This window comes from Schistosoma haematobium, chromosome 3 (assembly GCF_000699445.3).
Source record: "Schistosoma haematobium chromosome 3, whole genome shotgun sequence".
Classification (NCBI taxonomy): Eukaryota; Metazoa; Platyhelminthes; class Trematoda; order Strigeidida; family Schistosomatidae; genus Schistosoma; species Schistosoma haematobium.
Window position 1 is genome coordinate 3,450,416 of NC_067198.1, and position 27,957 is coordinate 3,478,372.

A 27,957-nucleotide genomic window follows, 5' to 3' on the forward strand; every position below is an offset into this window, starting at 1 on the left:
GATCTTTTTCAACAAGAGATATTTTTATAGGGGGGTCACCTAAGTTGTATTTATAGTCCGCAACATGTGTACGACTTTGAAGTGTGAAAGGTAAGTTCGTTGTTATCTGCCCACCTTTGAAGTCGAATCAGATCCACCTGAAGGTAAAGTCCGGCCTCTTAGCTGCATACTTATCCCCAGAGTTCCTAAACATCAGAGAAAATTAATAAATCCTACGATAACTCCTGTGGAAGATCGTTTATATATAAATCATGATAAGAAGAGGTCCTAGTACTGAACCCTGACGGACCCCACTAGGACATTCCATAGCCTGAGGGAAATCGAAAATTAACCTGATCTTGAAATGTCAACTTCTTAGATATGAAGTGATCCACTCCACTAAATGGGATTTGGTACCTAATCGTTGGTAAGACATATATGATTGGCCCCACCAAAAGCCTTCAGAAGTCAAGATAAATGGAGTCAACCTTCCTCTTGCAACCAGGGATGGTCGTCCAGCTGTCCACCGCAGCCAGCAGGTTAGTTATACAAGAGTGACCTTTTTCGAAATCGTGCTGTTGGAGTGAAAAGAAGTTTATGTAGTAGTCGTGTACACCGTCATATATCAGGGGCTACGGAATTTTCGAGGGTATAGAGAGAAGTGCTACCAGTCCATAACTTGAAGTTTTTCCCTGTCGACCCCCTTTGAAAATTGGTGTGATGTGAGCCAGCCTTGAACTAGTAAATTTGAGAACATCACTCCAAGCAGAGTTGCCAACATTAAAGCTACTTCCCTCAGCGTAGTAGAATGGACCATATCTCGGCCAGGAGAAGGGTCTTTCTTAAAAGCCACTTTTTGCGGTACAACAAATCAGCAATCAGGCTTACTTCTGGAATTCCTGTGAGGTTGCAGGTGAAGTATTCAGCAATAACGTTGGTGCGGGTCTGTTGAATTTTCCGAGAGTACTGTTCTGCCAGAGGGTTAGCGACGTCACCGCTGTCGTTGGTCGGGCCATCAAGATCTAGCAGTTGGAAACTGTGGTTTTATTTTGTCGAAGAGAGGCTGCATGATGGGATAATCTTTTCGAATTGGAGACAAATTTATCCATAAGCTTTTTCTGGCACTGAAACCTGTCTTTTATCGCCTTTGTGAATACATTACTTACTTTTTTTGATTGCCTGTATGCATTGTTGTTACCAGTTCGTTTGTATTCCTCCCAGTAGTGCTTTTTGAGGCAGTGCGATTCCAGATGACTGTAGGGTGCTTGTATATTTTGGAGACTGTTGGCGGAACAGATGGTATTAAGAAATCTCAATGAGTATCCACGTCAAGTTGAGGGTAAACCTCCCAGTCCACCTGTTGTAGATCGTCCTGTAAAACTAACACATCCAACCATTTGAAATTTCAGCGCCTGTTGTCGACAGGATGTCTCAGATTAGTTTCGCTCATAAAAATTAGGGCTATGACGGAATGATCGTTTTTTCTCTAGGGGAGCAAAAATGAGGAGGTTGTCAATTAAAAATTCTTCGTTTGTAAATACCCAGTCTGACCGTTTATCCAACGAGTTACCGACGTCACATTTTCGAATAATCGTAGATCCTCAGTGAGGTTTAAAATCCGAGCTTCAGTAGAGTTTTCCACGAAATTAACCTTGAGAAGATTGATGTCCCCTAGAATCATGATATGCATGAATCCGAGACGAGTAGAGCAGGATAATGCTTCCAGCATACGATTGTCGTACTCAATGTCAGCAGTGAGCACTCTGTATATTACTACAACTGGATACCTAGAGGTGGGAGACAATCTTACCGAGCACCATATGGATTCATCAAGATTGATAAGCCCTCGTTTGTACACTTGATGTACCCCAAATCAAGATCGCAAGTATAGGGATACACCGCCCTCTCCTTGTTGTTTTTCTGTCTTTGGGAAACAGAGAAATCCCGAGTATTACTAGCTCTTGGTCCGTAAATTTAGAAGATATTCATGTTTCAGACATTACTATCAGATGAGTGTCTTATCATTACTGAGTTCACGAAGCTCATCCTTTTTATTCGATAATCTTGCGGCGCTCATATGCAAGCAGTTCATGCTTTAAATTTGGAACGCGTGAGCTTCTCCTCCGTTTTTATCTGTATGAGCTTTATGTGTATGGACAGGTAATCTACCTACACAGGGTTTCCCGAGTTCGTCGCCTCTGTTTTTTCTAAGTTTGTTTTCGTGGTCTTGACAGCACACAAGTGTAATGGTCAGCTCCAATTTGCCTTTATGCTTGATCCTAGCATCATGTGGCTTATCCGAATGCATATGGATTCCACTTGGTAATCAGTGTCTGTTGGCACGAAATGCTTCGAGAGTTAAGGCCTCCATGTATGAGGATGGGAAGTTTATCTTCATCAACCGGGGTCTAAAATCCTTCCCCTTCATTGCCAGTCTCCTCACTTGTTTATTCAATATGTTTTATATGTTTTTATTTCCTCCACGAAAAGTCGTCTAGCGAGATTTCTTAGGATGTTCCTAATGAGATTAAGCTCAGAATAAGGTATATCAGACGATATGCTTACATTTTTATCTGATTTCACTGAGTGACTAGCCAATAGGACATCCTCTACCTCGGCAGCGTTAGTGAGCGTCACACGAAGTCTTTGGTGATTTTGATGGTTACGGTCCTTTCCCTGAGTGAGCCATGTGACCGTCAGAGGCTCTATTTTCAGAAATTCGGGCTTCCTGTTTAACTCTCCGCACAACGTCCTGTTATTTTTGTTCCCAAGACTGAGGATAAATTCAGAGATGTCTTTAAGGCTCATGAATATGAGAGATTGATTAGAATCCGTTATCGTTTTACCAGGTCTTCAGACACGTTCAGAAGTCGCAGGCCCTTTAGCACAAGCACAGTCGGCCCTTACGCACTAACCAGGAAAAGACTATTTATATAACTGTTCTCTTCGATCAATGGGATGAAAAATTTATCAATGATGAGTATTCTACGGTCAATAACGATGGTAATCGCACTGTTTGTAGGTTTTAAATGGACATCACTGTAGAGAAACAAGTGGTTTGCCCTGGAAACAATTGACTACATGCTACCAGTATCAACGGTAAATAAATGTGAATTGCCTGTTCTCAATTAATTTCCGTATTAAATGTGAAATACTGCTGCAGGCTGTAGTGAGCTACGATGAATCCACTCATCGGTCCAAATTTTCTGATCTTGATCCGACATCATTTAGTGTTTTGGTAATAAACTACTTGGATTTCTTGACAGACGTCTCGTATATGTAAACTTCTAACACTTACAACGTGACGAAATCGACATGGACTAAGAACTTGTAGCATACCACATGAAAGGCAGAATTTATCACTCAAATACGAAAGAACTGCTATTAAAATAATTTTCTCGTCTTAATTAATCGGAACTGTTATTGTCAGAAGTCTGATGTTTCTTCACTAAGAAAGATTTATTCACACTCGATGATAAAACATCATGTTATTTCTTAACAGCGTCAAAGGGGTCATTAGGAACATCTTCATTAGTAAAACAAAATTTTTTTAGCTATGTGAAAAGTGCAGGAATGGTTTTTTTCAGACTTTCCTTTGCTGAGGGTCGTTTATACCAGTAACCAGACAGTCATTAGGTTGGTTATGCAGCTGTTCACTGAAACTGCACTTGAGACTTTGTGTGTGAAGCTGAAGTATGAGGTCTCTATCAGTCTGGTTCAGAGCACGAACTAATTTATTGAATTGTGCTTTACGTGAAAATGATCTGTAAGTAATATCTTTAGTTTGCTGAACAGGTTTTTCGGGGCATAAATCTTTTATTTAACTATAGGCTTCCCTATCAATAGCATTACTAGAATGGGTTGAAATGCTACTTCTCCTAAAGATATGTGAAAACCATTGGGCATCGAAACGTTCTAACTAATCTTCTATTCCTGACGAAAAGTGTTGATGCTCGATTTCACCGATTTTCCCTAGTCCATTTGTAACACCATACTAGATGTTTATTCAACATAATATGAAGAAATAATGCTGATGGTAATAAGTCTAAAACTTTAACACGTCAGAAGCATGAAATCGCATTCGAGATATGCAGTTTGAAATTGTATTATATTGTTGTGAAAGGTTTCATCCAACACAAATTGTTCAATTGTACAGTACATATATGGGCTATCCACTGAAGTTAGTTTTGCACCATGAGTGTAACGACAGAAATGTCAATATTCGGTTTGAACCTAGAACAAGGGAACCAAAGTGTACTCGATTAGACCAAAGCACGTTCTTATGTATATCTTACAAAGCCTTTTGAGTGACTCGTATTTATTTATATCAGAGCACACATTGTGTTCAATTCAAACCGTTCTATTTAAATAAGGTGCAAAATACCTCAGACAGTACAGTCTGTGTTATACATTCGATGGTTTCTCTAACATAAACTAACGCGTTAATAAGCAAGAGTTCGATACCTGAGAATCGATAAAAGTACTTCCAACAGGATGGTGACAGTTATACATCTTCGAAGGCTCCGGCACCTTTCTAAGCAGACAGTCAAAGGTTAACAATAATATACTGGACTACGCTGTGACCTTGAGTTTGGTCAATTACAACCTTATTAGCAATGGTCCGGCGTCATGTATCAGCTAAATTAAGTGACAAAAGGTATGTCTTTAACCAAAACCACGTAATAAATGCTCAGAAGGGGAAGACAGAAGAGCATAAAGTGAGGTTAAAAGAGACCTGGAGAAAGATTTCGATAAAAAAACAATAAATCCCAATGAAGTACTGTGGAGAGATTTTCAACGTTTTCTTTCCGTCACTATGTGTACCCAGATGTTGTAATCTGTTCAAAACTGACAGTCCATAAAAACTGTGACTTTGACAAAATCTTACTGGATAGATCATATAAACGAAAGTAGTTGTACGATGAAGTTAGTCCGAATTCAATCGAATTGTTCTCCACTAAATACGTTAGGAGGTGTTTATTTATACTAAAGTGAGACTATTTCAGTCGAAATCACAGCGACTGAAATATAGCGACTATCTATGGGAACTAGAACTTTGTCGAATAGTGGTCACTAGATTACAAAATGCTAAATAATATTGCTTACCAGATATTTTTGTAAAGTATAAGTTTTGATTTGCATTTTAATTTGCTGTTCATCTAAGTGGCTTGTTTGGCTTCTCATATGTACGACATGAGATAATATTTTAAAAAATCTTCCCGTTTCATTTGTCTATATTGTAAAATAAACATTTAGCGGTTGTTGTTCAGGTATCCAATACTTTGCAAACTGCAAGGGAATCTAGTTAATCAACAGACATCCAAACAACATGCAATGAAATCAAGATTATTGCATAATCCTTGAACAGTGCGCGAATTTATAGGTGTGTTATTTACTTAGGGATTCACCAGGATCCTAATCATTAACAACAGAATGCACTCTCCCCAGAATTTGGGAGATTATATAAGAAAGACTCAATTTGCTGTAGACCGAATGTATTACTTCTAATACTGTAAGAGATAATGGAAGGAACGGTTAACAAACAAATGAGGAAAAATATGTGCAGAAACAAAGCACTTAACGAGGATCAACAGGTGTCCAAACATCACGCGATAAAATCAGAAGTATTGTTTAAATTGGGTTCGAGATTTCTGTTTAATTATTCACTCACAATTAGTGGAGAAAACCCTCTTCTGTCAGTTCTTAAAAATCCGTAGCGTTACAAATGATCACTTTTTTTAAATAACTAACCAAATCGTGACTTCGCGTAAATAAAATGCTTAACATAGGTCAGGGCCTTTTTACTAATGCATCAGTTGCGCAATAAGTTAAACCTGCACAAATATGCTGAGCTCCTGGGAAGTTGGGAGGTAATTATTATAGTCGCTGAGGAGACATCAGCTGGTGTTTTGGGAGAAACATATTGCAGGAGACATTGCTTGCAGTCTTCTGTTCACTCGAGCTGTTTACCTGACTATGAATTGTAAGGCTATTGACAACACAATGCCTGATGGATGTCTCGCAACTAACCTTATGCTGCAATTATCACGTGTCATTAAATTATTTCAGTCTTTCTTATTTCTCCATTTCCATTTCCTCACTCTGTCTACATTACTAATTAGCGAATCAATTTTTTCGCCTCTTCGAACAATCGTCTTCCCTTAGTCTTTGAATTTTCCCTTCGACCGAAGTGGTTACAGGCTCCTCATTTAATGGATTAATGTGGAGACATGATCAGCGTGTTCTAACGCACGATGATGAACGTGAATTAATCACTTGCACGCCATGGACTGAATCACGCGGCAGTGGATGAACTGTAACTTGTTTTTTCAAATACAGGTTTATGATTAATTACCCCTGTCAGTGGTCCTAGTATGTTCGCCAATTGTGTAGGAAAGTATGCTAACAGAACCAAAGAAAACGAAGCATAATAGCCTACTGGAAGCAGTTGCAGCTATCCCTATCAGTATATCCAAATTGTCAAACACAGGATCAACCAAATACGTGACCATGAGAGCCACAAACCAAGCGTATAAACCAACGAAATCACCTACTGTTGTTAATATCTCAGTATCTGTTAACAGTAAGGAACAGTGGGTGGGCATCTGGAAGGCAAGTGGTAACACACTGAAAACGGGGGATAAATAATTTAGAAAAATCTTTCTGGTTTCACTAAATGTCCCAGTATTGCAGATTACTTTGTTGGATAGTAGGGAAGCATTTGATAAAGAACAGTGGAAAAAATGCTGTACAGTGTGCTGGCTGAGCTGGTAATTGGTAGTAGGGATGAGGCCTATGAAAAAAGGTACACAGCATTAGCGTTTGCTACCACGTAGCACAGGTCGTCATTGTGCTTTGAATATTAACATGTTCATGTTATCTAGTCCCTTTCACCTCACGACATCAATTTTCGGTCTTGATAGACTTTAATTTTTGGGAAAGGATGAACTTAGCTCACCCCCTTTAGACTTGTTTTAATTATATTAACGGCCTCTTCTCTCACGTTATGAGAATTAGTTTGGTGAAGCAGCCACTAAACATCCCGTCAGGCAAACCCTGGTGTCTTTTGACATTTATGTTCCACTCACAGTAAAGAACACAAAGACAACATTCTCGCTAGTGACACGCGGTGTAGAGACATAAAACCTGAAGCAGCCAGATCTCAAGGGACTGACCTACTCGCTCTAAACAACAATCTGCTCAAAAGCCAGAGGACAGATGCTGCTATATACGGACGTCGAGTCACAGGCGAAAACACCATGTTTTTCTACAGCAACGCAAGAAGGATAAAACGTATACTAGAAAAAAAAATCAAAAACACGTGCTTTTATTTAGGTGTGAAAATCTTAGTCCCTACTGAAACATGGCTATCTTCCGACATCCTTATTGAAGAAGTGACTTTACAAGGCATGACACATTACAGATAAGCTAAGTTCACAAAAACAGGAGGCGAAGTGGTAGTATACATTAAAGGTCACTTCAAAATCGCAACACTACACTGTACCGAAATAACCAAGGTGACCCGAGCATACTGTTGATGCTTCAGCTTGAACCGCACAGAGTACTGGTTTGGAGGTCACTAACAGCTTTTAACACCCAACAAGGTGAGGTAATACAGGTGATGCTAAACGTATCACACTTGGGTTTTGACCAGACACCTCTAGCTGGAGGATTCAGTACTTTATCTATAAGCCTCAGCTAGCAGGATGTAACACCCACATGGTCGTTCTATAGGCGACTTGCCCCAGCCATGAGAAGTTCAAGGCTAACTGGATATGTCGGTGGCTCCACAAGATGGGACAGGTGCGGATGGTTAGACTACAACCATTTGGACACAATAAAATACATGGAACTGTACGAAAACAACAGGAAGCGGTGTTAAAGAAATCACTCGGTTTATATAAGCTAGTGAAAAAGATGTGAGATTTGAAGCTCGTTACAAGTACATTGGTTTATTGGATATTGGATACTGAATGTCTTTACATTCTCACCATGGTTTCCTGTGGCGAACAATCAAAATGGCATTGGCGATAATAAGTTTGAAACCTCCTCCAAACGTTGATCCAACGAAGGCCACTTTAGCCTACGGGAGGTTAGCCATAAAAAGAATTGTACGTTTCAATACTCAAAATTCCTATTGGATAATGTTTGTATTCCCATATCTATATAGACTAAAAAAAACAATTCTTCTGTACGAGATATTGTAAAATGGATTAGGTCATGATGATGGGAGAGTAGATTATTAGGCTTCGTAAAGAACATTTAAGTGTCTGGGGATTTATGTCGAGAATATAATTTGGGGACGAATCAATCAGATATGAGAAAACAGGTCTTGGATTTTGGGCTTTACTTCTATTATTACTGTTTTTACTCTATATATACGCAAAAACTTCTGCGTTGTTGATTTGGTCTGACTGCCTTGTAGTTTGAAGCAAATTTGCGTTCCTTTTTCATTTATGCTTGTTCAAGGCGTTTGTATTTTCTCGTAGACACACTTAGATGATAAGCCTGGAACATTGAAAAACGCGTGCTTTTGGTTTTATTGTTAAATACCTCTTAACTTAGTTCGCTCATATACATTTTGAAAAAAAACCGTTGGTTTGTTTTGTAAGATTTGGAAGTTTGAGTTCACATATACTTTTGTGGTTTTCTATGCCATACCAGCCTTAAGTAATCAAGATAGAAGGTTATCGACCTATATTAATCCTTGCAGTTTTTAACACTGTGGGTGTCCAATCTCGTTTTGAATATATCAACAGAAGGTGCTGATATTGCGTGTTCTGATAGAGAATTCCAGTAATTGACTACTTGGTGCGGGAAATGAAACTCCAGATGTGGACGATTTGATCTCGGTTTTCTAACTTCCTTCGAATGTCCTCTCAAATGATAAGTCCTAGACGGAAGAAAAAGATAAGACATGTTAGTAGCAAAGTCATCGTTCAGTGTACTATAAGCCAATATGAGATCACCACGTATTCTACGGTAAGATAATGGAAATACGTTGAGGTGTCTCAGTCTGTCTACATAAGATAGGCCAGATAGACCTTTTACCATCTTAGTAACTTGGCATTGAACTCTTTCCAGCATATCTGTTTCATACCTGAAACAAGGACTCGCTGCTTGAATCCCATATTCCAAATGTGATCTCACGTAAATTGGGTATAATAATCTAAGCACTTCATCAATCAAATACTGAAAAGACCTATGAATAACTCGTAATACCTTATGGCATTTTGCAGCAGCAGCCTTACGGTAACTAATAGTTTTGAGGTCGCTGCTTAATATTACTCCTAAATCTTTAGTTTCTTACTTTGGGTAACACGAATCCACATATTGTGTAGTGATACGAATCATCATGATTATTTACTTGCATCACTACACTCTTATCAGGATTTTCTTCTAGTGACCATCTGTCCACCCATGCCACCAATGAGCTAAGGTCATCCTGTAATACTATTCTATCCGACATATCATGTATGGGTTTCCAAATTTTCATGTCATCGGTGAAGAGTAGAGCGGATAACTGCTACAGTTGGTAATTTATTTACATAAAGTAAAAAGAAAAGAGGATCGAGAGTTGTACCTTGAAGAACTCCACCTTTTGCAGGTACCCACGAGAACAGAGCTCCATTAACCCTTACCCTTTGTCTCCTGTTATGGATAAAGTTACTTATTCAATCTAAGGCTGTATAGTGGGTTCCGAAACGTTCCAGTTTGAATTTAAGACCAGTCAGTGTTTAGAATAGCTGCCTTTAAAAACACGGAGGTGGGTAATCCTGAACTATTTGGAGCGACCGACTGCTTGATAGTCAAATTTTGTATTCATATAATTTTTGTTGACCTAGTCACAAACATATTTAATCTCCAACTATGGAATCTGAGTGTTTTACTTGTTGTTTAAAAATTCACAAAACGTAAATCTCAGCTTGCAGACAACTGATAAAATTGTAGAAAGAAGTTCTGTTTAGGTCTAAATCGGGTTGTGATAGTTGAATCAAATGCTTCTTGAGACTCGTAACTAATGTGAAAGCGGAAATTAAGCTTTTTTAAATCATGCGGAAGTATACAAGAACACAACCAGCAGTATAGAAGTAGGATCAGTTTGATTTGTATAGGTTCAATTTATATGATGGAATAAAAGTCAGAGCAGGAATAGGATTTAGTTTGTTAATTTTGATTTCGACCACGTAAAGAATTTTAATTATCAAGCCTTCTCCTAATTTCAATTTCTGCCGGAATCAAACATCTTTGTCGCTGTTTATTATCGTTATAGGATTGATATTTATATTACCCCTAAGGTTGTGGAAAATAATCCTCGAAATGTTCATTATAGGGTTAAGTGAATCTAGATGTAAAATGTGACATAATTTCCTTCAGTTAATCAATTTTCATTTAATTTGAAAAACCCTGTCCCTATTTAATAAATTCATGCATACCATGCATACTTTTTACCAAGCAATATCCGTATGTACTGTTTGTTAGCAATTTAACTTTTATTAACATTTAAAAGAATAGAGAATTGAAAGATACGGATCTAACAACACGCCAACGCGCTGTTAAAGCCTTATGTGATTATTTGCATGATCCTGAGCATATCGAAGAAGCAGTTAATGAAGGTAATACTGTGACTTTACTTTCTCAATAAAACTACTTTATATAGGCACTATTTGTTTGTTGAGCTTTTTGCTAAAAGACCCCGACATACCTTGTAGGGGATATTCAACAGAATGTTTTGTAATCATTTGCCGTAGGTTGTGAAATAATTTTCATTTTCAAAATAGAACACGCGATAGGTCGAACCGTTGCGTTGAGACATAATATTTTGGAGTCTTTCGAGCCTCTTCTAGATTTTAACCAACCTGATGTAATCAGACTAAATACGCACAGAGCTATCGAACTTTTGACTACGAATTTAACAGGTGTACAGGCAATCATTGAAGCAAAATACATTGACTTATTAGTGAAATGTGTTGAGAAAGAAGTGGATGAAATTAAGGTTAGTATATTTTAATAATGTTTTTTCCTCTAAATCTAGATTATTGTGTTGAACACTTTATATCACTGCTTCAGTTTTGAAACAGAAGAAGGATTAAACGCTGGCGGGATACCACTGTTTACTAAACTTCTCACTCATTCAAACACAAAAATCAGAACACGTGCAGCTCAAAATATTTTGCGTTTATGGTAAGTGCTTTGATGTTTTCTGAAGTATGCTTTTTGATATCTTTAATCGATTTAAATCACTGCAATTAAATTGTGTGTCGAGCACAGTACATACGTTTTTCATTAGAAGTTATTTGACAAAAAGTAATTATCGGTTTTCATCACATAGGGTAACTTTTCGTATAACAACCACTTATCTCACTATTACTTATTTCTGTAATTATCACTTGTCTTTCGATACCTCCATACTTACTTACTTACGCCTGTTACTCCTCGTGAAGGAACATGGGCAGCTCACCAACATTCAGCATCCAACCCTGTCTTTGGCAATCCTTTCCAGTTCGTCCCAGTTCCTGTTGATGCTTTTCATATCTGCTTCTATTATCCGACGTAATGTGTTCTTTGGCCTTCCTCTTTTCAGCTTCCCTTCAGGATTCCAAGTTAGGGCTTGCCTAGTGATGCAGTTTGACGATTTGCGTAATGTATGTCCTATCCATTTCCATCGTCTTTTCCTAATTTCCTCTTCAACTGGAAGCTGGTTTGTTCTCTCCCACAAAAGGCTGTTGCTGATGGTATCCGGCCAGTGGATGTTGAGTATCTTGTGTAAACAGCTATTTATAAATACTTGCACCTTCTTGATGATGGTTGTTGTAGTTCTCCAAGTTTCAGCTCCGTACAGTAGAACTCCCTTGACATTCGTATTGAAGATTCTCACTTTGATATTGGTTGAAAGTTGTTTTGTGTTCCATATGTTCTTCAACTGTAGGAATGCTGTCCTTGCTTTGCCGATCCTCGCCTTTACGTCTGCATCTGAACCTCCCTGTTCATCGATTATGCTTCCCAGGTATGTGAAGGATTCTACATCTTCCAGAGTTTCGCCATCAAGAGTGATTGGATTGCTGTTCTCCGCTTTGAATTTGAGGACCTTGGTTTTCCCCTTGTGTATGCTGAGGCCTACTGATGCAGAGATTGCTGCTACACTGGCTGTCTTCATCTGCATCTGCTCGTGTGTACGTGATAGGAGGGCTAGGTCATCTGCGAAGTCCAAATCGTCTAATTGATTCTGAGCAGTCCATTGTATTCCGTGTTTTCCTCCAGATGTCGAGGTCTTCATAATCCAGTCGACTACCAGAAGAAAGAGGAAGGAAGAGAGTAGACAGCCTTGTCTGACTCCGGTCCTTACTTGGAATGCATCTGTCAGCTGTCCTCCATGCACGACCTTGCACTGTAGTCCGTCATATGAGTTCCGGATAATATTGACAATCTTCTCAGGAACTCTGTAGTGTCGAAGAAGTTTCCATAACGTTCTCTTATCCACACTGTCAAATGCCTTTTCATAATCAATGAAGTTGATATACAGTGACGAGTTCTACTCAATTGATTGTTCGAAGATGATCCGTAGTGTTGCAATTTGGTCGGTGCACGACCGATCCTTACGGAATCCAGCTTGTTGATCTCGAAGTTGGGCGTCTACTGCATCCTTCATCCGGTTCAGCAACACTCTGTTGAAGACTTTTCCTGGTACTGACAGTAGTGTGATTCCTCTGTAGTTTTCACATTTGCTCAGATCTTCTTTCTTTGGAATCTTGATGAGGTGTCCTTCTTTCCAGTCCATTGGCACTTGTTCCTCCTCCCAAATCTTTTTGAATAGAAGGTGGAACATGTTTGTAGTTACTTTGATATCTGACTTTAGTGCTTCAGCTGGTATGTTGTCGGGTCCTGCTGCTTTCCCACTCTTGATTTGTCTGATGGCCATTCTGATTTCTTCCGTCGTTGGTGGATTGACATCTATAGGAAGATCTGTGTGCGCTGCTTCGATGTCCGGTGGACTCAATGGAGCTGTTCTATTCAACAGTTCCTCGAAGTATTCTACACATCTGTTCCTCTGTTCTTGAATTTCAGTGATTGGCCTGCCTTCTTTGTCCTTGACCGGTTTCTCTGGTTTACTATATTTCCCTGATAGTTTCTTCGTTGTATCGTAAAGTTGTTTCATATTTCCTTCTCTGGCAGCTTTTTACGCCGTCGTTGCTAGTTCTTCCACGTATTTCTTCTTATCGGCTCTAATGCTCCTCTTCACTTGTTTGTTTGCTTCTATGTATTCAGCTTGTGCTTGGACTTTCTCTGCTCGTGTTCGGCTGTTGTTTATTGCTGCCTTCTTGTTCTTCTTTTCTTTGATCTTGTCCAGAGTTTCTTTAGAGATCCACTCCTTATGATGGTGTTTCTTTAGGCCCAGAACCTCTTGACACGTTGAAGTTAATGTTTCTTTGATGCCTTTCCAGTTGTCCTCCATAGTAGTTTCTTCTTCCTTCAGTAGATCCTGTAAGGCTTGGAACCTGTTGTTGAGAGCTATCTTGAATTCGTTGATTTTGTTAGTATCTCGAAGGAAGGGTGTATTGAACCTTTGTGGTGCTGTTTGTCCAGTTGTCCAGTTTTTCTTTAGCTTTAGTTTTAAATTGGCTACAACTAGGTGGTGATCTGAAGCTATATCAGCCCCTCTTCTGGTTCTCACATCTTCCATTGTCCTTCGGAATTCTTTATTGATGCAGATATGATCTATCTAGTCTTTTGTTGTGTGGTCGGGTGAAATCCATGTAGCTTTGTGTATACGTTTGTGTGGAAATATTGTGCCTCCTATGACCAATTTGTTGAATGCACACAGATTTGCAAATCTTTCTCCATTTTCGTTTCTCTCTCCCAGTCCATGTCGTCCCATGATATCTTCATGTCCAGTGTTGTCTATTCCAACTTTGGCATTTAGATCTCCCATCAGAATTGTGAGGTCCTTTGTTGGGCACTTCTCTATGATTGACTGCAGCCGCTCGTAGAATTGATCTTTAATGTCGTCGTTGCTATCATTGGTGGGTGCATAACGTTGGATAATATTCATTGTGATCCCCTCCTTCTTTGTTTAAAATGATGCTTTGATTATTCTGGATTGGTGAGATTCCCATCCTACAAGTGCATTTCGTGCTACTTTGGACAGCATTAGGGCAACTCCCTGAGTGTGTGAAGCATTTTCCTCTTCGTGACCGGAGTATAGTAGCATCTCTCCCTTATTTAGCCTTTGTTGTCCAGCTTGGGTCCAATGGGTTTCGCTGATTCCCAGTACTCCCAAGTTGTATCTCCTCATTTCCGTTGCTATTTGACTGGTCTACCCAATCTCCCACATTGTTCAGACGTTTCATGTACCTATAAAAATGTTCGCTCTGGTTGTTAGAAGGTGCATCGGCCTCGTGGCTTCCGAAGGAACTTGGCTTTCACCATGAAGCGTCATAATTCGTCTAAATGAAGACCTAACTTTCAGGGCAGAGTTTATATGGTTTGAATTATTTTTTCTGGTAATCGTTTTTTCGGCGAGTTAGTTTCCTACGGGTTGGGGACGCTAACTCCATGCCCAACCCTCCTCCTTTACCCGGGCTTGGGACCGGCAGTAACTCTGGAAGAGCTACAGGCGGAGTTGATACCTCCATAGATCAGATATTTTGTGTGGTGACGCTCACTTGTTTGTGAATATTGAATTCAGTTGTATTTAGTATACAGTATGTATAAACATCGCCCTGTTTTCCTAGTTGGAGGTTATAAGCTTGGCCTAATTTATTACTGTATAAAATTGCGGAATTAGTTTACGTGCTTTTTAACAAGTAGGGAATAGATTAATTGTATGGCTTCATGGCATACAGCTGACTGCAGTGTTTTGCTGAAGGATTTCATCAAACACTAACAAAATGAAAGCAAAATAATTGGTAAATTAAACCTATCAAACTGTCGCTTTAACTAAAACAAGATAGCCGGTATAAACAAACTGCACTTTTGAAATATTTTAACCAGTCAGTGAGAATTAACATCCTCAATGAAATAATGAACACCAGTTATATGCACGTATTCGTATTTAAATCGCAGCATTTAGAGGTGATCTTGACATTTTAAAATAAAAAAATAAGTGTAGTATTTACTACACTGTTCTGTGCAGTAAGTCATTTTGCGAAATAACCAACACACTAGAAGGGAACCTATGCTTTAGTTTTGTCGCTAACTTCCATTAAGCGTGATCATAAACGGATCTGCTAAATCCATATGGATATGTTTTGGATAATTTATGTAAAACTATCTCAGGTTAGAGGGTCAAATAGGTTTAGGGTTAACAACACACTAATTAAATATCAAAACTCCGCATGTAGCTTTTCTAGAGTTACTGCCGGTCCAAAGCCCGGGTAAAAGAGGAGGGTTGGGCTTACTCTCCTCCTTTCTTTTTCTTCTGATGGTTTACTGGATTATCAAAACCCCCACAACTCAGGGGAACCACGTGATACAGTAGATGAATTGGATGCAACTAGATGAATGGACTTTGCAGATGACTTGCCCTTCTATCTCATATACAGCAACAAATTCAGGTCAAGATAACTAATGTAACAGTAACCTTTGCATCAGTAGACCTTAACATGCACAAGGGAGAAAGCAAGAATCTCAAATACAACACCAAGAACACCAACGCAATCACACTTGATGGAGAAACCTTGGAAGAGGTGGAAACAGTCACGCGCCTGGGTAGCATCATCGGTGAACAATGAGGACCGGATACCAAAGTAAAGGTGAGGATTGGAAAGATAATGGCAGCATCACTATGGTCGAAGAACATATGGAACTCAAAACAACTGTCAGCCAATATCAAAGTGAGAATCTTCAATACGAACTTCAAGATAGTCCTACTATACGGAAGTGAAACGCGGAGAACTACCACAACCATAATCAAAAGAGTACAAGTATTTGTAAATAGTTGTCTACACAAGATATTCAAAATCCATTGACCGGATACCGTCAGCAACAGTCTGCTGTGGGAGAGAACAAACCAGTTTTCAGCTGAAGAGGAAATTAGGAAAAGACACTGGAAGTGGACAAGTCATAAATTTAAAAAATCACCAAACTGCTTAATGAAGCGAGCGCTAACTTAAAATTCTGAAGGTAAACCGAAAAAAGAAAGGCCAAAAACACACGAGAATCGAAAGCAGAAATGAAAAAGATGAATAGTAACTAAAAACAACTGGAAAGGATTTATAGGACAGAGTTGGATTGAAAATGCTGGTGGGTGGCCTATGATCTTCCATGCGAGGTAACAGGCGTAAGTATGTGAGTTAAGTATCACGTAGTTATAACAGGCTAGAGGGGAAGTACAACACTTTATATCATTTGTTTTCCTCCATAATTTAGTTTATTGATTTTCTCATGAATTTTATAAACAATTCCTAGGATGTTGCTGATAGCAACACTTCATTCCAAGCATTTAACCAAGATACCATTGAAATTGATTTTATAACAGTCTCTTATGACACCAGTGATGAGCAAGAGTTAGTTTTCTTAGAATTATTTGGTTCATATAATGCACTCTGCATAAGTAAAATCTACTGAACTTAATTTTATATAACTACAGATAAACAGCACCAAATGTTTTATGTGAAGCGCTTATTATATGATGAAATAGACAGTTTAGGAAAGGAAGGAAGTCTTTCAGTCAGTTCAGAAATTTGTTCGAATTTCTATATTTGCTCGTGATTCCAGTTCATACTCATTATTATTATTAATGGCTCTATTCAATATTATCTTTTTGCTATAATATAAAATTCTCAACATAAATTATTTCAACAAGCTTCCGTTTCTTATTTCTTGATCGATCCTGATGATCGCCAGTTAAATGTTAGCAGTTCAGGAATCAACATCTGAATAATGTTCACTTTTTTTTCGCTACCTATTACCAGCAACCACTATGTCTCTGATTAGGATTTTTTGTAACTTGTACAGTGAAAGTTTGTAAACTTTTCAGAAACGCATCTGAATAGGTTATGGAATCAATAGGCATAAGGATGTGTTAAATTGAACAAGAAAACAGATAACTTGTTGAAATATCTAAATGACAGCAAACAGATAGCCCAAATATTCAAACAGGTCGTCAATAATATACCAAAAGTGGTGATAGTATAAGTCGATTGATAATTATACACAAATAACGAGATATATCATAAAACAAATATATTCCGTCAAACGTATGTTGAATTTGACGCAGAAATATCAAAGTATCAGTAAGGGGTTTGTGGAGGTTGTTAAATATTATTGAGATCATATACCAACCTAAGTTAAACAAACATTGAAATCTTAATAGCACTGAATAGCCATTCCGTTCTATTTTTGGACCTCCTTAGTGGATATTCACAATCCCACTCACAGGAATCGAACCCATAATCTTTAGACTCATGATTATGATTTCTTACTAAAACTCTGAGAATTTCGTTTCAAAATTATCCATCAGTTAGCACATAATAATTACCAGTATAGAGGTTGTATAGAACCACAGTGGTGGGGCTTTGGATACGCAATACTAAGTAGTATCATACATAGGCAAAACACCTGCCTAGTGCTTTCAGCTTTTTAACGATTGTTTAAGTTAGATTGGTTCGCGACTTCAATAATTGTAAGAAACTGTACAGGAAACAATTACTTTTCAGAAAAGGTTTTGTGGAGATTTTAGAAATGTCACTAGTCGAAATCATGAGTCAATTGAAGCTAGACCACCATGGAAAACCTGGAAGCACTGGACGGCCGTTTCGTCCTAGTATGGGTTTGAATCTCGCGGGGGCGGGATCGTGGATGCGCACTGCTTAGGAGTCATATACTAGGACGAAACGGCCGTCTAGTGCTTACCCGTCTTCCATTGTGGTACAGCTTCAATTGACTCATGATTTCAACTAGTGTAATTACTTTTCCTTTATATTTTAATATTAGAACCTAATCATCTTTACAAATACAGTAATTATGAAATAATAACTGTTAACAAATTGTCATTATCTGTATGGAGCAATCTGTTGTACAAAATTCCATATTAATGTAAACATATAAACAAAAACACATCAATTGCAAAATTTAGAAAATTTCATTTATGAATATACTACTGATTTATTTAAATGAGTAGACCAGTGGAGCTAATCCGTGTCGGGTAGAAATAGGTGTCTACCTCAGTACAATGGAAGATGGTCGCGCAAATTCGTGGATTGGTTCAGGTTAGGCATTAACACTATTGGATTCCGGCTCAGTGGTTCAGTAGGTTAAGCATTCGCGCGCGAGACCGAAGGCCCTGGGTTCGAATCCCGCGAGCGGGATCGTGGATGCGCACTGCTGAGTCCCACAATAGGAAGAAACGGTCGTCCAGTGGTTCCAGGTTTTCAATGGTAGTCTAACATCAATAGGTTCATGATCTCAATCAAAAACTTAACAATCTCCGCAACCCCTAAATTGAGAATAATTATTGTGTGAAATGTAATTTGAATTCATTCTAATAGTAATACTCAAGAAAATGTTGTTAATGCATAACATATATATAAATATATATATTGATGGAGTTTTCTTTTGTGAGCTGGATGGTTTGGTCGTGGAGCTTTCATCGTTCTTCTGAACAAAACTCCATTAAAATCATCCACATGAGCTACAAATCTTCACTATTTCAATTTATATTTCTTTTTTCTTTTTTCATTTAAATCACAGTGTAAATCTAAGAGGTAAACAAGAAGCTTTGGATAATGAAACAATTCCTGCATTAGTTTCTATGCTAAACGATCCAAGTGAAGATTTGAAAGCATTTTCTGCTGGAGCATTAGGTTTGTAAGTCATAATTATTATCATTTGTAAATGAATATTGAGGAGAGACTATAATTTATGGATAACAGATCTTGAATTATGGTGCGAAATTAATTCCTTCAATTGGATAAATAGAGTTTTGGCATTATAGCTGATATCAGTTCGTTATGAAAACCCTATATCCGATTCCTAACCTTAATCACCAACTGTAAATCATAATTCTGATTCCTCACACAAGTTTATAACACTGATTTGGTCGTGGTTATTAAGTGAACACTCTCAAGGTCAGTCAAGCGTCGCTCAAAGGTCGTTCATAAATTATAGTCTCACCAATATTAATTGTAATTCAAGTTAACCAATTCATTTTAATTACAATCATGACTAGTTAGTGAAATTTCAATTATGTAAGTGAAGATGGCACAGGTATTTGGAGTTTGACAACGTATTAATCAGTAACATATTCTACTATGAATTGTACCCACCAAGTGAAATCAAAAGACAGAAGCGAGCAGGTTCGAAGATATATTTGACAGGTTATCAATATATTAAGAGTCGTATGATCTACTCTGGCTAGCAATTGCAGGAGATGTTGAGCACGGCGTTCCCACTCGTGATCTGGTGTGGATGCATGACCGAGCGCCTTCAGCTAGGTGAGTCCATTAAAACTAATGTGGTTAGCATCCAATGTCGAAAACTTACAAAGCTATTTATTTTGGGGGTTTATTTACCGCTACAGATCACTCCCCCCCTTAGCGGGATAGTGATAACCCTAAGATGTGGCCAGCCTAAAGTTTAAACCCAACAAGTTTGTCGTTGGTAAGCACTCTTCTGATAGCTTGCTGGGTTTAGCAGTGTCTGGTCGTCTTTCCTTACTATAAGGGATCATGAAGCACAATTTAATAATAAAAAAGGTACAATGAAATTTTCGGTTCATCATAAACTTCATCGTTCTTTTTATCATCTTTTCCAGCCGTCCTGGAAAAGAAAAAAATATGTAAGTGCATGTCGAAATACACTCGTACGTGCGTAAAAACACAAAGCGGGCGAAAAAGGAAAATAAACTCTTGCACACGTAATAACGCAAAAAGGATTTTTACAAAATGGCTTTTTTTGGAATAAAAATATAAATATATAAACATATTAAAATTGTTTTTTTCTCCATATTACATATAGTACGAAGAGAAATCGAGATGATATAAAATGTCAACTAATATCTTACGTTCAATAATCGTTCAAATGTTCTGGGAATCTTACTCTTCTTCCAGAATGTGTCGTTTTAAGTTTATTTTTTGATACTGCCGAAGTATCATCATGCGCGTTGGCCTTCGAATGAAGTATTATTGTACCGAAGGGAAATCAACATGAATAGGATTTTCTTTTAAATACGCTGCTTTGAGGCGATTGATGCTGATGTTATCGTTGGTTCCGTTCTTATCGATTATATAGTGCTTGAGTTCGCGTTGAACAACTTTGAAGGGTCCTTCGTTTGCTGATTCGAAAGGTCGTCGATGTGAGTCTCGACGTACGAAGACGTGTGTACTATATCGTAAGTCAGGTTGAACGAAAACATCAGTTGATTGAGGTCGAGTGGAAACAGGTTTAACTGAACGCATTGCGTTTGTAAGCCTGTTCGTGCAGGAGGTTAAATGCATTTTCATTGAAGAAGATGAAGAATCCACGAATTCTCCTGGAAGTCGAAGTGTCGTTCCATAAGCCAGTTGAGCCGCAATGTATCCAATGTCAGCTTTCAATACATTGCGAATACCTAGTAAGACGAGTGGAAGAGCGTCAGTCCACTGAGAAATGTTTGTAGCTGATAGTGAAGCTTTTGGTTGTCGGTGAAGGCGTTCTACCAACCCGTTTGCTTGTGGGTGGTAGGCGGTCGTTCGGAAGCGAGTGATTCCTAAAAGTGTGGTCGGACAACGGAAAAGTTCAGATTCAAACTGACGTCTGCGGTTGAAGGGCAGCCGAAGTTTGCTACCCATCGTTCGACGAAGGTGCGGGCCACTGTTTCAGTGGTGATGTCCTTGGTAGGTATTGCTTCTGGCCATCGAGTGAAACAGTCTACGCAGGTAATTGAATAACTAAACAAATAGGCGTATCACTAACTTTCACTTTCTAAACAGTTTCACCGCCTTGTTTGTGTGATCAAATGGCAAAAAAGTGTAAAAGAGTGTATACTAAGATTTATTGAAGGCTCGGCCATACGAAAATTTAAACACCCTCTACTCTTACTGGATCATTTGATTCTATTTTTTTCTGCAACCATTTAGGTACATGTTCACACACACCCTAGTTTTGAGATCATGATTCCCCCTCTCTATGTATATGTGACCTGATAATATTATCTTATTATCCAAAGTGATGAGGTTTCAAATTGTTTTCACATTGTTTTGTTTATTATCTTTGTTTCCCACTTACCCTTCATTTCTGGTCTAGTTGACTTCTTAACAAGTATATTATGAATGATAGGATTGTTCGAAATGTATCACGCTATTATATCGTCACATAGTTCTGATAATCTTCGTCTTTTTATTACGTTATCAAAATTTATCAAAGGGACTAATTGCTTTAAATGTAATGATTATAACTGTAATGATTGAGAACTCAAGTGGGAAGACTAATTTCTTAAATTCATTTGGTATTGTTTGTTTGAATCTTTCCACTGATGTTTAGGACTGCAATTGATCAGTCTCTTATTGGCATACTGTGCATATTGCCTCGACATTGCCTTAATTTACAAGCATTACAAGTAAAGATGGATAGTGGCTAGCAATTGAATCCAGGGCGCGCGTTTTGTGGATAAGGCGATGGCGTCTGAAGTGAACAGTACTGGGTTCGAGTCCCAAAGTCAACATCAACTAAGATTCAGATTCATCCACCTGACGAGTCCCAGATGAGACGAAACGTATGTCTTGGATTCCACTGCTAGCCACTATCCATCTTTGCATATAAGAATAATTTATTGTTTAGCGCAAGATTACAGAATGTCTTCATAAAATATGAAAACCATACATGAAATACTTCATTTGTATATAGTCCATCAAATTTTCTCTTATAAACTTTATAGTTCCTTCATTCACCTGTTATTATTACAATTACTCTTTGTTTACATTCTTATTGTTTTCAATTTAATCTTTTTAATCTTCTGTTGCTAGTCATTTCATTTCTGATTGATACTATATACTACTTATATCTGACAACATAAGTAGCTGACACTACCATCAATTATTATGTCATATTGTAGAAAATTAACATAGAATAGATAAAATCCTCCAGTTTTTGATGATAACATTGTTATAATCTCTTTCTTACGGTTATGTCCCAGCTATTCCTATTGCTTAGTATTCTCGGACACCGATTCACTCGACAAGTCCCCAAATCAGAACACGGTTGAACAGGAAAGAGATTATATTCCAAATAACAAGGTTAGATGGAAGTAAGAAGCAAGTAAGTATCACAATAGGGAAAACGTTAGTATATTTATAGTTTTTACATGGGAAGATTCCAGAGTATTCTGCAAGTATCGACTAATGCTTATTAGATTAGAATTAGCCAATCAGCGTACATCAAAGCAATCGTACATTGAGTATGTTTTAATACAGTCTATGTCCCGCTAACAAACATCAACAATAAGAGTACAATTGATAGATTGTATTTTCTTTCTTTCTTCTTAAAATATTATTTCTCAAGTATATGTACAACAAATCATGGTCGTTATACTACTTTAAATGCTGGTGCTATTCCTTTACTTCTTAATCTGATTGATGATAAATGTAGTCGAGTAAGAGTTAATACTTTCAAGGTAAGAATTATTATCCATTTAGTTCAGATGAAATTTAATGATTATTAATTGCTATTGATGACTGATTTTAGAGAGTCAGGCTTTCCTCTAAGATAATCAATTAATCAATGAAGTTTATATTCGAAGGGGTTTTATGGATCTTATAGTAATTTTAATAGTTAAGATCATGAGTCACTTGAAGCTAGGTCACCATGGAAAATCTGCAAGCACTAGAGGGCCAATTCGTTCTATTGTAGAACTCCTGAGCAGTGCGCATCCAAGATCCCACCTCGAGCGATCCGAACCCAGGATCTATCAGTTTTGTGCGCGAGCGCTTAACATCTAAACCACTGATCTGGCCGGGATCCGAAGGTGTTAATGTCTAACTCCAACTAATTCACAAAATCGATCGACACATCTCCCATTGTCTTCAGTGGGTTACTATCTCACAACAAACCTGATTGAACTCCACTGGTCATTACTTCTCACTAGAACACCGGGATTCGAATCTCGCACGGGGCGAGGTCGTGGATGCGGACTGCTGAGGAGCCCCACAATAGGACGAAACGTCCGTCCAGTGCTCCCAGGTTATCCTTGGTGGTCTAGCTTCAACTGACTGATGATCTTAACCATTGAAGTCACTATAATATCCATTCATATATTGCTTAGATTAGTCTGATATATTCCATATATGTACACAAATATTGCTGTATGTTAGAGTATATCCTAGATGTAAGTGTAATAAAAAATAATATTGTTCATTTATTTATATATAACTCTATACTAACATAATAAATATATTGCTCTGTTATATCCTAATAAGAAGAGAAATTTTATTTCTGATGTTTCGTCACTTAATGTACGTCACTTCTTCAGAGTAAACTTTCTGCCCGATGCTCAATTCATTTGAGACTTTAGATTAATATCATCATTGAAATTTTGGAAGCACTGGACGGCCGTTTCGTCCTAGTACGGGGCTCCTCGGCAATGCGCACATGGGACTCGAACCCGGGATCTTCGGTTTCGCTCTCGAATGCTTAACTTCTATACCACTGAGTCGGCCGGCATCCAACGGTGTCAGTGTTCAGCTTCAATCACTCCACGATGTTGCGTGACTGTTCCCCATTGTCTTCAGGGGGTTACTATCTCACAACAGACATGGTTGTACTCCACTGATCACAGCTTCTCACTGGAATTCCAAGAAATCTATCTTGAAGCTAGTCATTAGTGAGCAAATGATAATTATCAGTATAGGGTTGTGAAGTTTGTTGAGTTAAGATTAACATCCTATACTGATAATTATTTGAAACTATCAAGGCAAATCTTAACATTGATACCTATAAACTTATTAACAATCTATACTAACATGTTTGAGATAGTGATTCTTAAGCTAATTACAGTATTCATTTAATTTCTTATTCATAAAAAAGGGGAACAACCAAATAATGACACAATCCCTAAATCAAACAATAACTAATCAGAAAAAAAGTTGATCAAACAAAGCAGTAAGAGATAGAGCTTAAATTTAACTTCACTCCTTCACAATGATATGCAATAGTTGAGCGGAATGACCATTTCATTGATCTTGAAATTTTCATTATCCCTATTGGGTTAATATCTGATGGTTTCAGTTTAGAAAGTATATTTTACTTTTGTCGAGTCGAGTCTTGTGTGATGTATAGAAGATGTCTTTCTGTCTGTTTTTAAGGTTGAGAAATAAAGAATGTTTGTGGATTCATTTTTGTATTCGTTGTTTGAATCTTCCCATTGATCAGTCACTTATTGGTATATATGCAACTTGTACAAATTGCCTTAATATTGCCAAGTAATATAAGTCAAGATAGATAGTGGCTAGCAGTGGAATCCATGAAGCACGTTTCTTCCTATTCGGCACTCGTCGATTGGATGTACCTGAGTCCCAGAATTGACGTTCACTCTAGAACTCGAATCCAGCACTGTTCACTTCAAACGCCATTGCATTATCCATTTAGCTACTTGGTCCAAGTAGCCACTAGCTTGTGCAGTGGGGTATTTGATCATATATGACCTTGGAACATTATTCACAAGTCAATGACCAACGTTAAGTTTCAACCTGGGCTGCTAGATAAACATGTTTGAGTGGTTGATGAGGTCACTAATCTTATGGGTTGAAATTAAAGTATTATTCACTGTTCATTATTTCATTTCAGTATTTTGTTTTCAGTGACTCAGAATGAATATCAGTTCCTTTAAATAACACTCCTTATCATAGATCTTGCTGAATATCGTTCGTATCTTTTTTGACAGTTATTCTATTTCCGATCCAATATAAATCTAGTTTTACATTATTAATTATAGCTGACTAATTTAGCAGTAAAATCACACATAAAAGATGTTTTGATGATTCTGAATCCATGAGATTTCCATCCTATAAGTGTTTCATATATGCTATAACTTGTGACATAGATCGGATCAATGACGCATAAAACACGTGCGAGCAGTCTATAGTCTGATTGGCTCTGCTTTCCGCCTAGCCCAACCAGTTATGTCCAGAACGCCAGTTCCAGCCTCTGCAATATGAATCATTATATTTCAAACATACTCTGTTTATATACCAATCAAGCAGACCACAACGTACCCATAAAATATGAAACAACATTTGTACAAGAATTACCCAGATGTGGTTGCGAATGAGGGAGGTAGTAATTAGTATACTGGGTATAACTCAAGAATGGTAAAACGTATAATAATAGTTTATAGGTCAAAATAAAGCTTGTAATAAGAGAAATATGAATATGCATAGTTTAGTTACTTAATAATTATGCAGTAGAAATATACGTTTAGTACTGATCCATCAATAGATCCCAAAGTTACCATTCATTATGTTTCTCGGGACCTAGCAATATGCTTCTTTAAACAGCATCACAACAACTTCCTGAGTGTGTGGAGCATTTTCTTCTTCGTAACCAAAATACAGTAAAATTAAACTGTTTATTTCACAGTTTTTTTTTGTTTACTTCAAATCTTTATTTAACCTATAGTTATGATAGAAATGAATATTTATATAGTTGATTCTTGATAGAAGTGAATTTCCCTACGCATTCCACTTGAACATTCTAGGATTGAAAATCTTATTCATTCATTTTAGGTTCTAACTTGTTTATCTGAGACACCTGAAGGTCGAAGGATTCTATTGGATCATTTAAATAAAGTGTGTTTCATATTTTGTTTTTTTAATATAAAATTTTCATTCTATCATTATGTGAATGTATATTTTCGTTAGGATTAGTGATTGTAATATTTCAGAAGGAGTTTTGTGGATATTATAGTAATTTTAATAGTTAAGATCATCAGTCAATTGAAGATAGATCATCATGGAAAACCTAGAAGCACTGGATGGCCGTTTCGTCTTAGTGTGGGACTCCTCAGTAGTGCACATCCACAAGCCTGCTTGTGAGGTTCGAACCCAGTACCTATAAGTCTCGTGCGGCGGCACTTAACCTATAGACCACTGAGCCGGTCGGCATTCAATGGTGTTAATGTCTGACTTCAATCAACCCACGAAATCGCGCAACTGTCCACCATTGTATTCAGTGGGCAACTGCCTCATTTGTTTTAAGCTTCAAGTTTTTAATGTTACATTATCGGGTAAAACAGCCGAGTAGCCTATATTTGGGTTTCATTTTAGTTGCAACACATCAGTAAAACGCACGCAAAATATTCAGAAGACTAGTTCTCATCATGAGGTTTGAATTTACGTCGTCCATAGTGATATTCAGAGGTGTTAACATTAACTTCAATTCAAAACCGTTAAACCAAGCCTTCACATCTATGTCGTACGGTACGCATTCTATGCAGTCAGGTTTATAAACTTGTCAGAGATTATCAATTGTTCTTAACAGTTACCGTTTCTTCTGAAAATAATTGAGTACAACATTTGAAAACGTTTTCAACTATTGATACTGCTCACGAGTTACATTCGTTACTGGTTAATTTCGTATGGACTACCATTAAAAATCACGAAGTAGTAGATAGATGATTTGTCTTGGTTTAAGGCTGCTTGAAACCACTTCCCAAAGACTCTGTGAGGGACTCACTTAATAACTTTCAGGTCTCGCAGAGAACTACTGGCCATTAAAACCAGTAAATCATCATCCAATGATGTAATTTCAACTTTATTAAGTTTGTGTGTTATAGCGTTACTGTGGTGTATACTGCTTACGCTGACAGATATAAGTAGTGTGTGGGAGCAATCGGAAGTAGAATGTCTGTCGCCAGAAGACTGAATTAAGGAGACCAGGAAGGGAAACGGAAAGCAATTGGGATAACAATAGAATTAGAAGAATGATAAATTATGTAAAAGACAACTGATGACAGATGTGTAAATAATGAATGTAATGTATGATTTTCCTATTTTACGGAAACAATAAATTGGTTTTCCCCAGGGTTGGATGGAAAATCCTGGTGAGCGGCCTATCCTCCTCCACAAGGAGTAACAGGCGTAATTAAGTAAGTAAGTAAGTTTATGTTCATTACATTTAGTGCAGTCCTGAGGACACCGTTGCAAGGGGCCTATATCCGTCAGTATAAGCAGCATACACCACATTACGATCATCTAGCTGTTTCATTTCAATCTGGTCTGCATGCTATTCATAAACTGGATGACGCTGAAATTATTCAGTCAGAAGCTGATTTAGTGGTTCTATTAGTTAAACATTCACTACAAGACCCTATAGTCATTGGTTGGTATTTTTGATCATTGTCATACAGAACAAATGTCCACAACTCTCTGATTTTCAATAGTATCTCCAACTGAAATGAATCAGTAACAAATAAAAACTAATTTCCACAAAACTCTTTAAAATAATCATTTCATTTTAATTCTTTTTTTGTTTTGTTTTCAGATATCACCACATGTAACTGATATGAATGCTGCTGTAGCGAAACATGCAAAAATAGCTCTATCTGTTATCACTTGGCAACCTTAATTCCCCTTCCACACCGCCTCACCCCACCCCCGAAAAAACTATAGTTAATAAGACACAATGAAAAAAAAAACAAAAAACAAACGGAATGTTTACGTATACTTTCATAATATTTCGTTTATCATATAGTGAGATCTCTCTTATAGGGTAATACAGTTCTAATGAGAGTAAAATACCGTCTAATATATTTCTTCATTAATGTATGCATCAGATTATCTATAATAATATAATTCATTTTATGTGATATAATGAGATTATTATTATCACCATCATCAGAAAGAGGGTTTGTGGAGATTATAGTGATTTAATAGTTGAGATCATAAATCAATTAAAGATAGATCATCATGGAAAACCTGGAAGGATTAAACGGTTGTTTCGTCTCAGTATGGGACTCTTCAGCAGTACGCATCCACGATAAGATTGTTTCAAATCTGAGTATTCATCAAG

At 37.6% G+C, this 27,957-nt stretch overlaps 1 protein-coding gene across 3 annotated transcripts; it reads left to right on the forward strand.

Annotated features, from left to right (window-relative positions):
• Nucleotides 1–7,952: 7,952 nt before the first annotated feature.
• RTDR1_1 (Radial spoke head 14) lies at nucleotides 7,953–27,753 on the forward strand (the record flags this gene model as incomplete). Of its 3 annotated transcripts, XM_051218932.1 has the most annotated exons (9): nucleotides 7,953–8,090; nucleotides 10,490–10,595; nucleotides 10,640–10,726; nucleotides 10,761–10,975; nucleotides 11,015–11,163; nucleotides 18,670–18,786; nucleotides 22,456–22,567; nucleotides 25,674–25,736; nucleotides 27,430–27,753. In XM_051218932.1, the coding sequence occupies 9 exons, from the start codon at nucleotides 7,953–7,955 to the stop codon at nucleotides 27,511–27,513; spliced, it is 1,071 nt and encodes a 356-aa protein (XP_051068706.1). In that variant the 3' UTR covers nucleotides 27,514–27,753. The 3 variants fall into 3 exon arrangements, with proteins under 3 accessions (XP_051068706.1, XP_051068707.1, XP_051068705.1); XM_051218930.1 differs by lacking the exon at nucleotides 22,456–22,567; XM_051218931.1 differs by lacking the exons at nucleotides 22,456–22,567; nucleotides 25,674–25,736; nucleotides 27,430–27,753 and adding an exon at nucleotides 19,733–19,908.
• Nucleotides 27,754–27,957: the final 204 nt, after the last annotated feature.